The sequence below is a fragment of the Myripristis murdjan genome, chromosome 1, assembly GCF_902150065.1.
Source record: "Myripristis murdjan chromosome 1, fMyrMur1.1, whole genome shotgun sequence".
NCBI lineage: Eukaryota > Metazoa > Chordata > Actinopteri > Holocentriformes > Holocentridae > Myripristis > Myripristis murdjan.
The window spans coordinates 26,707,316-26,718,238 of NC_043980.1; the positions used below are offsets into that span (position 1 = coordinate 26,707,316).

At 42.5% G+C, this 10,923-nt stretch overlaps 1 protein-coding gene across 2 annotated transcripts; it reads right to left on the reverse strand.

Annotated features, from left to right (window-relative positions):
- Positions 1-696: 696 nt before the first annotated feature.
- Positions 697-9,261, reverse strand: LOC115370363 (zinc finger protein 208-like). Of its 2 annotated transcripts, none has more exons than XM_030067468.1 (2): positions 9,010-9,261; positions 697-6,772 (listed from the first exon to the last, which is right to left on the reverse strand). In XM_030067468.1, the coding sequence occupies exon 2, from the start codon at positions 6,624-6,626 to the stop codon at positions 2,238-2,240; it is 4,389 nt and encodes a 1,462-aa protein (XP_029923328.1). In that variant the 5' UTR covers positions 6,627-6,772; positions 9,010-9,261; the 3' UTR covers positions 697-2,237. The 2 variants fall into 2 exon arrangements, with proteins under 2 accessions (XP_029923328.1, XP_029923254.1); XM_030067394.1 differs by having other exon boundaries at positions 9,006-9,261.
- Positions 9,262-10,923: the final 1,662 nt, after the last annotated feature.

Below are 10,923 nucleotides of genomic sequence, written 5' to 3' on the forward strand. Positions count from 1 at the left end.
TTGTACTGGATTACATTATATAGAGGTGTTTCTAATTTTTTGTCCTCCCTGTTTATATACATGAGGGGGACAGAAGAGTGAAACAGAGACACACACACACACAACTTAAAATAATGAATATTTGTGAGATCTTGAGGCTGTTTAAATTAGTAACAGTTGAGGGTTAATCTTTAATTACAATTTAAACTTCAGGCTTGAATTTACTCCCAATTAAATTAATCTAAGTTTAACAAACAGTTTAATGCTGGATAAAATCCTTGTTGTTGCAACTCAGCCTGACAACAGGCTTTAAAGAGGTAAGTTCCTCATTGCTGTTAACCTCTGCAGCATGAATCGAGAATGCAAAACATCGCCTTGGACCTTTGTTTCCTTTCTCTGCTGTCTGATCCTTTTCATAAAATGGTCAAAACTGAAATGTCTGACTGAAGACGTGCTGACAAAGCAATTAGCATAGGAAATGGCTTCAGGTAATTATCAGTTGTAAAATGTTTCAGGTATGACAGAGGCTTCTACATGCACATGTTCGTTTCCACCTGTTATGGACTCATATTTGATGTCTTTGTGAAATCAGCTGATAACAGAGAAGCTTTGACTGATGGCTTCTACGAGAAATTCAGGAAATCATTTCTTCCACATTCTTCTAAAAAATTCTCAAAACCGTCTTCAAAATATTGATCTTACAATTACTGACTAAAATAGAACAGTATGAATCTTTATTTTTATGGCACTTCTCCAAACACGGTTACAAAGTGTTTAGTTTACACAGTAAATTAAATGCAAAGATCTATAATAATGAGTAAGGAGCAGTGTAAGCAGTAACACTTTATTTGGATAGTCCAATGTTAATACTCATTTATCCAGTTAACAAAAAATGAAATATGATTTGCCTACTCTGCATTTTAACCACTATCAAACACTAAACCTGATCCCATATTTAGCCCTATCCAGGACAGTGAATATCTAAAGACCTCGTTTCACACAAGAGTATCACCTGACACTCAGTAACTATTAAGTGACACATTACAGTGACGTGATATCGAGTATCAGCATTGGACCATACAAATAAAGGGTGGCCATGTGAACAAAGTAACATAAAAGAAAAGGACATAAAAGCAACAAATAATAGTGAAATGAAGAACTAATTCATTAAGTAGACAATGACTAGGAACAGGAAATTAAATAGGCATTTTTTCTAAGGCAGCAACATCAACATCAACAACTACTCCTGGTGTCATTCATGTCCGTGTGTGATGATAATATTCACTTTGGCCAGGATGTTAAGAGCACTGGGGGATTTAGGTCCCCAGCTTATCTAAGGCTACAACTGGTGATTATTTTCATTGTTGGTTAATCTGATTTTTTTCATTTGGTGTATGAATCGTCAAAAATAATGTCAAATCCCATCACAATTTACCAAGACTCTTAGGCTGACTTTTCATGGTGCAACTGGATGGCAGCTTGTTGTTATGGAGTTCGGGTCATCACTTGGAATGTTGAGAACAGGTTTTGGTGGGAACCTATAACTAGCTGCATGAAAGTTGCACTGAGAAAAGCCAGTCATGACATTTGTGAAGCTGGAACTGCCATACTGGGTGTTCTGACTTGAAAAAAAAAAAGAAAAAAGAAGAAGAAGAAGATATATTCTCAATTATTATCAAAATTTCAATTGGTTAATGTTTGGTTGATTGATTAACTGACCAATCAACTATGCTTTCTGCAGAACTAGTCCACCAGGGAGCCAGTGAACCCTGAAGGGGCAAGGTGGTGGATTTGGTTCACCAAATGCCCATCACAGGTATGACAGTTTCTAGCCAAGACCTACTGGGCAGATCAGTGAGAAAAGGGCAGAATGGGGAGGACGAGACAAGCATAGAGGCAAACGGTGGGTAGACTTGTGCAAATGGATGTGTGCACACTGAGTTGATATAGCTCTGGTGTATGTGCTGGATGGCAGTGGGTGAGGAAGTGAGGTGAGCGGGAATAGCACTGAGGAGAGCAAACCCTCATCCGTGGCCTCTCCTATGGCGTTCAGGTGCCTGCTGCCAATGGATGACGTGGATGGGGATGATGGGTGAACATCAATGGGACAGAATTGCTGTGTGGATGGCACTGGCAAGAGCTTAACAAATGATAAGGGCTTGAATAATTCAAGGGGGGGTTATTTTGCCACCTATATGGCACACAGTAATAAAAGCAACAAAACAAAACTTGACTGGAGTGTTTTTGAAACACCTGTGTCACTTGTGGTACTTGTTCATGTGTCTGTTCCTGTCTCCAGTCTGTGTAAACGTCTGTCCACAGTGGGAGCAGGCATACGGCCTCTCTCCTGTGTGGATCCTCATGTGTACGTTCAGCTTGTGCTTGCTAACAAACCGCTTGTTGCAGCAGGTGCACGAATACGGCTTATCTCCTGTGTGGTAACGCTGGTGCATCTTCAACTCTGTCATGCGACCGTACGTCCTGCCGCAGTCAGGACACGGGTAGCTGGGTCGCACCGCCATGTGCTGCCGGCCGTGGAGCCGCAGCCCGCTGGACGAGCTGAAGCTCTTGCTGCACTGCGAACACTTGAACGGTTTGTCTCCAGTATGGATGAGCACATGCAGCTTCAGGCTGGCGGCAGAGGGGAACCCTTTGGCGCAAAGGGAACACAGGTGAGGTCTTTCCCCCGTGTGGATGCTCAAGTGTTTTTGCAGCTTGTTCTTGTTCAGGAACGTCTTACCGCAGTCGGGGCAGTTCATTGGCTGCTCTCCCTTGTGTGAGCTCATGTGTTCGGTCAGCTCCGTCAGTGTGGAAAAAGCGTAATCACACCGGGTACACGAGTAGGGTTTTGCTTTCTTGAATTTTCTATGTTTCAGGCAGTGTCGTTCTAGGTCTTCATTTTTTGTAAAGGTTTCAATACAGCATGTACATTGGTAAGGTCTTTCTTCAGTGTGAGTGCGCAGGTGGTATTTCAAAGCTGTTAACTGTAGAAAAACACTCTCACAGTGCGGACATTTGGATTCCCGCCTGGCGTGGACCATGACGTGTCTCTTGTAGTGACTAAGTTTGGAGAAGTGCTTATCACACAACGAACAATAAAACTCTTCTTTTGTGTGCACTTGCTCATGCTTCCTCAATTCACACTCCTCCTTGAACTTCTCATCACAGATGGCACAGGGATAGGACGTTTTGTGAATCTCCATGTGTGCCTTCAGCTCTTCCGGACAAGGGAAGGTTTGGTCACACTTGAGACAAGTCCCGTTTTTTTCTTTCTGATGGTCCTCCAGATGTTTGTTGAAGTTCTTCAGGACAGAATAGCTCTTCTGACAATCAGGGCAATTGTACCATAAGGTTTTTGTTGATTTGCCATGAGTTTCTATGTGCCTTTTCAAATGATACTTCCTACTAAATATTTTACCACACTCATTGCATGTTCGGCACAGGGGGTTGGGTGGGATCTTGTTGTGAGTTCTGATATGATTTACCAATGCACTCTTATATTTGAACTTTTTATCACATTCAGGGCACGACATTAATGCTGGAACATGGGTCCTCATGTGACTTTTCAGTTCCTCCCAGCTACGAAGACTTGCCCCACATTTAGAGCAGATATAGTTGCTTAAGCTATGCTGGTTTCTTACGTGTCTGGTCATGTGGTAGGACTGGCTAAAGGTCATAGCGCAAACTGGACAGCTGAATGGTTTCTCCTTTGTGTGGGCCCTCATGTGCCTGGCGAGCTTGTTTGCCCCTCTGAAGCGCCTATCAACACAGATGGGGCAGAAATGTCCCTTTGTTTTACTCTTGGAGTTAACCACCTTTTCTTTACCACTGCCACCTTCATTACTTTTAGTTTCACCACAGTCTTTATCTTTTATTTTATGACCTATTTCAGTTCCTTTGTCCTGAGCATCATCAGTATCAACGTCTGCATTCGTCAGCTCACCCCCCTCTTTGTCACTGCAATTATCAGTTTCATTTTCATCCCTCCCACTAGAGTTTCTCTCATTACTAGAATAATTATCTTTGTTGTGAGACTGTTGTTTTTTGAGTCCATCACACTTTTGGGATCTGCGTGTCCCTGTGTGGTCTGAGTGGTCCTCGCTATGTGACTTGATGTGATCTGTCAACAGACTGCTCTTCTCAAACTTTTTATCACAGTCAGGACATGAGAGTAGTTCAGGGCAGTGGGTCCTCTTGTGATCTGCCAGCTCTGCCCAACTTTTTAACCCTTTCCCACATTTAGAGCAGACATACTGACCCGCACTGTGCTGGTTTCTCAAATGTCTGGTCATGTGGTAGGACTGGCTAAAGGTCAAAGCACAGATTGGACAGCTGAATGGTTTCTCTTTTGTGTGCGTCCTCATGTGTCTGGCCAGCTTGTTTGCATTAACAAAGCTCCTACCAACACAGATGGGGCAGAAATGGCGGTCTGTTTTAGTCTTAGAAATGACAACCTCTTCTTCATCACCACAACCACCTTCAAAACCTTCAGCTTCGTCACTGCCTTTATCTTTCATTTCATGATCCACTTCAGATCCTTTATCCTTAGCATCATCAGTAACACAGTCTGCATCCGTTTGCTCATCCCCAGCACACTCTTTATCACTGCAATTATGAGTTTCATTTTCATCCCTCCCACCACAATGTTTCTCATTACTGGAATAATCATCTTTGTTGTGCGACTGCTGTTTTTTTAGCCTGTTAAGTTTTCGGGATCTGCGTGTCCCTGTGTGGTCTGAGTGGTCCTCGCTATGTGACTTGATGTGATCTGTCAACAGCCTGCTCTTCTCAAACTTTTTATCACAACCAGGACATGAGAGTAGTTCAGGGCAGTGAGTCCTCTTGTGATCTGCCAGCTCTGCCCAACTTTTTAAGTCTTCCCCACATTTAGAGCAGACATACTGACCCGCACTGTGCTGGTTTCTCAAGTGTCTGGTCATGTGGTAGGACTGGCTAAAGGTCATAGCACAGATCGGACAGCTGAATGGTTTATCTTTTGTGTGTGTCCTCATGTGTCTGGCCAGCTTGTTTGCATTAACAAAGCTCCTATCAACACAGATGGGGCAGAAATGTCCCTTTGCTTTACTCTTGGAGTTAACAACCTTTTCATTGTCACTGCCACCTTCATAAGATTTGGCTTTGCTACCATCTTTATCTTTCATTTCATGACCGACTTCGGATTCTTTATCCTTAGCATCATCAGTATCACAGTCCGCATCCGTTTGCTCATCCCCAGCACATTCTTTATCACTGCAATTATCGGTTTCATTTTCATCCCTCCCACTAGAGTTTCTCTCATTACTAGAATAATTATTGTTGTTGTGAGACTGTTGTTTTTCGAGTCCATCACACTTTCGGGATCTGTGTGTCCCTGTGTGGTCTGAGTGGTCCTCGCTATGTGACTTGATGTGATCTGTCAACAGACTGCTCTTCTCAAACTTTTTATCACAGTCAGGACATGACAGCAGTTCAGGGCAGTGGGTCCTCCTGTGATCTGCCAGCTCTGCCCAACTTTTTAACCCTGTCCCACATTTAGAGCAGACATACTGACCCGCACTGTGCTGGTTTCTCAAATGTCTGGTCATGTGGTAGGACTGGCTAAAGGTCATAGCACAGATCGGACAGCTGAATGGTTTCTCTTTTGTGTGTGTCCTCATGTGTCTGGCCAGCTTGTTTGCATTAACAAAGCTCCTACCAACACAGATGGGGCAGAAATTGCCCTTTGTTTTAGACTGAGAAATTACAACCTTTTCTTCATTGCCACAACCGCCTTCATAACCTTTAGCTTTGTCACATTCCTCCTCGTCTGTCTCATTTCCACAATTTTCATCACCACTGCTATAATACTCTCTATCATTACCATAATAATATTCACTATATTTGTGTCCAAATGAGCTGGATGTTGTTCCGGTTGTGGGAGGCTCAGTTTTTTTTCGTTTAGTGCTGCCTCTTGGCCTCCCCCTCCTCCTTTTTGCCACTCTTTGAACAGGATGATCTTCAGTATCTAAACTATCCACACTCACACAAGGAATGCCGAGTGATGCAGATTCATTTAAAGAAGATTCCATCTTTTTACCAATTGCCAATGCCTCGGTCAGCGTCAGAGTTTCCTTTTCTACCAACAGTCTTTCTCGGAGCTGCATACAGTTTGTTTTCTCAATCAGCTGATTGAGGACAAGTCTCTCTTGCAAATCTCCAAAGTTGCAAGGCTTTACTAGTCGCTCCAATGCAGAGACAAACTGCTCCACCGTCTCCCCATGCCTCTGTGCTCTCTGCTGAAATTTAAGTTGGTGTGTTTGAGGACTGTTAGCAGAGCTGAAGTGAACAGTGAGTGCAGAGGTAGCTGCGGCGTAGGTGGTGTCTCCCTGGATCAGTGTTGCATAGACGCGCTGTCCTTCTTGTCCAAGGCAGTTCTGTAAGAGGGCACACTTAGCAGAATCGAACAACTCTGTTTCTCCAAAAGCTTCAAGATAGTTTTCAAAAGACTTATGCCAGCTATCCCACGACATGGTCGGTTCTCCAGGCACAGGTAAGAAAGGTGGGGGTGGGGACAATATAATCAGTAAAGGTGTCGGGAGTGCCTCTGTGGAGGAGTCGTGTTTCGCCACCTCTTCATTCATTTGTGTGATGACCTCATCCATTGTCATTTTTGGATTTGCGTTTTCCCCTTAAGACAGGCTGATTTTAATTCTACTCAAGACTCATTTCAAAAGGCTGCCAGCGTCTCAGGACTGCGTTCTGGGCTCGACCAGCTGCTGAAGGTTCGTTCCAGTCTGAGGTTAGTCGTAGAAAACTGTGGAAGAGATGAACATGGATTAGTTTCAGGCTCTGTCACCAGCATATCCACAATAACCTGCTAAGTCAGTAATGCTTTTCTGTTGTTATGAAAGATACAGAGCCACACATAGGGCAAAAATCACATATCATAATATCTTTGACAGCATAATGCAATATTAGGGCAATGTGATATGGAAAAAAAATCTTCTATCACGATATGGATAATTTAATATCTCTATAGCAATATATATACATTATGTATATCGTGTAAACATATGATACAGTGTGTTTTCTGTAAGTGTTATGAAAAAATGGCTATACAAAATAACCATGACTTTTTTTTTTTTTTTATAATTTTATACACACACATCTATATATGTACATTCAAAGTGACTGTTTCACTTCTTTCTCATTCTTCCTTCCTTGTTGTGCTACAAACACAAAAATATGTAAAATTATGTCTAGAGAGAGAATTCTACAGAAGAGAGACAAATTAAAAGGAAAGCACAACCAAGTTTTAAGTTTCAAAATGTGTCACCGACCCAACAATTCACTATAAAAGCAATGCAAGTACAAATTCTAGGAAAATTCATCACTTGCCTTCCATTTAGCTCACACATCTTCATATCACAATATCACTAAAATATATTGCTGAGCCCTGGACTTTTACATGATGCCAACATTATCATCTCACCCTGGTTTGTTTACACTGCAGAGGACAGACACATTTGCACACTTTCTTTGTCGTTATTTTGGCAATGTGTTAAATCTTAGAAAGCTCTAACCATGGCAGCACCACTGGCTGAATCTCATTTAGAGCATATGCACCTATCAGCCCAATAAGCCCTGAAATATAAGAGTATACTCATGTCGTCCTCAGTAATGGTCCCTACCCTGCATTTGAGCTTCCCATCCTGAGCGTCATGTCAGACAAAAATTGCCGCTTTGTGAATATGGTCTATTGACTGTACTTTTTTCAAAGACTCAATAACAATATTTATTTCATTTTCACATTTCCTCTTGCAGTGGTGACTCATGCACTTACTGTGGTGGCTCACCGCTGCTAAATGAAAAGAGGAAACACTGCTGAATACTTGAACACGCTTTGTAACTAGTACCATGCAAAAGAGCTAAAGTGGTCGGCAACACCAGTGACACCAAATGAGTTTAAAAAAGTACCATATTGTATCAAAATCAAAATATTTTCCAGTTATAAGTGCAATATCAAAATCACAGCAGATATAGTTTTCTGACCAAGGTAAAATGTGAGAATAGCCTGTAGAATTATAAATAAAAATTCATGGCACTACAGAGATGCCCTGGCCTATATATCATAATATTCAGACATAAGGAAAAAACATGATGGATAGTTTTTTTTTGTTTTGTTTTGTTTTGTTTTTTTTTTTTTGATAAAAACAAAAATTGTGATGCAAAACTGATCACTGCCACCCAAATTTCAAGTATTATTGCAATTGCAGTATCTATCAAAATAATCGCAATACGATTTTTTTTTTTTTTTTTTTTAAAACAATATCGTGGAGCTCCATGTACAGGGTCACCATGAAGCCTTGTGCGAGCACCACACACACACCTCAGACCTACTGAGGTCAACATGGACCATGAGGGGTTCAGGGTGTAGGTTTTTATTGCTTAGTATGTAGTGGCAGCTCTGACACACACACACACACACACACACACACACACACACACACACACACACACACACACACACACACACACACACAGTGCCGTCGTATAGGGGGGAAAGGTGATGACAATTCTTACGGCCCACACACTGTTAAAAAAGTGGCAATGAATGGGGTAGAGGGGCCCACACCGATATTCTTTCAGGGGGCCCAGAATTCCTTGCAACTGCCCTGGACACACACACACACACACACACACACACACACACACAGAAAGAAGTCGCTTGACAACTGAGTCAAAGTCTGAGTAACGTTAGCTGATCACAGGGAGCAACTCGTGTGTGTGTGTGTGTGTGTGTGTGTGTGTGTGTGTGTTTAAGAGGAGCGCTCCTCTTAAACGTGACTGGGGGGGGGGGGGGGGGGGGGGGGGGGGGGGGGGGGGGGGGGGGGGGGGGGGGGGGGGGGACGTGACTGGATGTGTTTCGGTTCTGCACAGCCAGCGGTGCACATTAAAGAAAAATGGCATGGAACAAAACAGGGGTCTACCAAAAAGCAATGTGCAGCATTAAGCACTTAGAGGGGAGGGGCGGGGGTCCAACTCACCTACCGAAGTGGGTCACAAGTCACGTTGTGGAGGGGAAACCGCAGCTGCAGCGAGCAGAGCAGCACCAAACCGCTGCAGCCGGACTCTACAAGCCGCCGCTCCGCTCCGCCCCGCCGGCAGCAGCCTGAGCCGCCGCTCCTCCGCCGGGTGATCCTCGGCTCTCCGCTGCAGGGACGGACACAAACACTCACAAACACAGGCAGCCACCGCGGAGGAACTGCTTGTTTTCGGAGACCAACACAGCAGCCTGGTGATGACCTTTCACTGCTGCCTGCTGTGGCAAGACAGACCCACAGCGCCCCCTGTTGACCGGGAGGCGCACACAGTGCCTCCTCCTCCTCCTCCTCCTCCTCCTCCTCCTCCTCCCCCACCTCGTTCTTCTTCATCTCCTCCTCCTCCTCCTCCTCCTCCTCCTCCCCCACCTCGTTCTTCTTCATCTCCTCCTCCTCCTCCTTCTCCTTCTTCTTCTTCCTCTATTTGGTTGATTGGCAGTTGCCCACCTACACACTTCCCTACATAGCAAGATTATTATAGTTAACTGAAACTAAACTAAAAACTAAAACTAGGTTAACTGAAATAAAAATTAAAAACTACACTTTACATAAAAGCAAAAACAAGAACTAACTGAAATGATGTTTTGTAGGCTATTTACAAAACGAACTGAAATAAAACAAAATAATAAAAAAAAAAAAAAAAAAAAAAAAAAAAAAACAACAATACACAGAAAATGTCTTTTCTTTTAGTCTTTGTCAGTTTGGTCAAATTCATCAACACAACCAGCATGAGGAGGTGTTGGTGCTTATGTTTCTCAAGACTGGGCATCGACATGACTGGGAGTCATCTGCCTTCACAAAGTGTTGGGTTTGGATTACCTACTCTGAACTTCTGAAATCTTGCCCCTGACAAATAGTCCCCATATTATAATAAAAATGAATGAAAAGTAACATTTTTAAACAATAAAAACTAAAGTGAAGGGAGCAAACTCTAGAAACTTATTGAAATGAAACTAAATTGAATAGAAAAATTAAAAACAACATTTAAAAAACTAATGAAGTGCTGGACTCTCTACGGTTAAATACTGCATATTATCATGTGCACATATTTAATGGAGTAGACAAACTTTTGCACATTTCAAATCAAACTTGCAGGAGGGTACAGGCCGTGCTGTATTCATGTCTCAGTTTTATAGGTGCTCAGGTCAATATTGGCTTTTCTCAGTTCTGTCAAAATAATGAAACACAGAGTACTGAACAAAAACTGGTCATATTCCAAATTTTCAGTCATTTTTGTCTTACAGTCTAACAGTGGTCTGTTGAGTGATGTTTTTATGATACTATTTTATCATGATTATACTAATTACTTACATTAGCGCTAATGATTTGTTATCTGAGTTTTAGTGATGGAGCCACACATTAAATTTTGGCTGTGGGAGAGAAGTCAGAGAGACGTGAACATCAGACAAGACAAACAAAGCAGGTTGCATTAGGTCTTCCCTTAAATTGAGCGAGAACTGTTTTGGATGCATTAAGGTGGATGCTGTGACATTTTGACTTTTTATTTTTTTCCTGTTGGCACTTTAATCAGAAATGATCTCAGTGTCTTTGCCAGCTACAAAGCATATTATTGGTAAAAACCTGCAACATTCTTCCATTATGCTGTAAACAGCAGCAGCTTGCAGCTTGGTTGATTTCAATGAATGCTCATGAATGAGAATATTAGAAAAACTGCACACCTTGCAAGGTGCTAACTGTTTGAGCATAGCAAGTCAACTGGATGAATAATGATGCACTCCTCTCCGCAGTTTGTGACATTTATTGATCACCAATATTTCAGAAATAAGATTTCCTCAGGGTGTGAAGAATCCGTGTGGTGCACCTCCGCAAATACAATAACTCATTCTGGGGAATTGCATGCAAT

Coding starts and splice junctions, on each gene's coding strand:
- LOC115370363 (XM_030067468.1), bottom strand. CDS start 6,626: ATGACAATGGATGAGGTCATCACACAAATGAATGAAGAGGTGGCGAAA.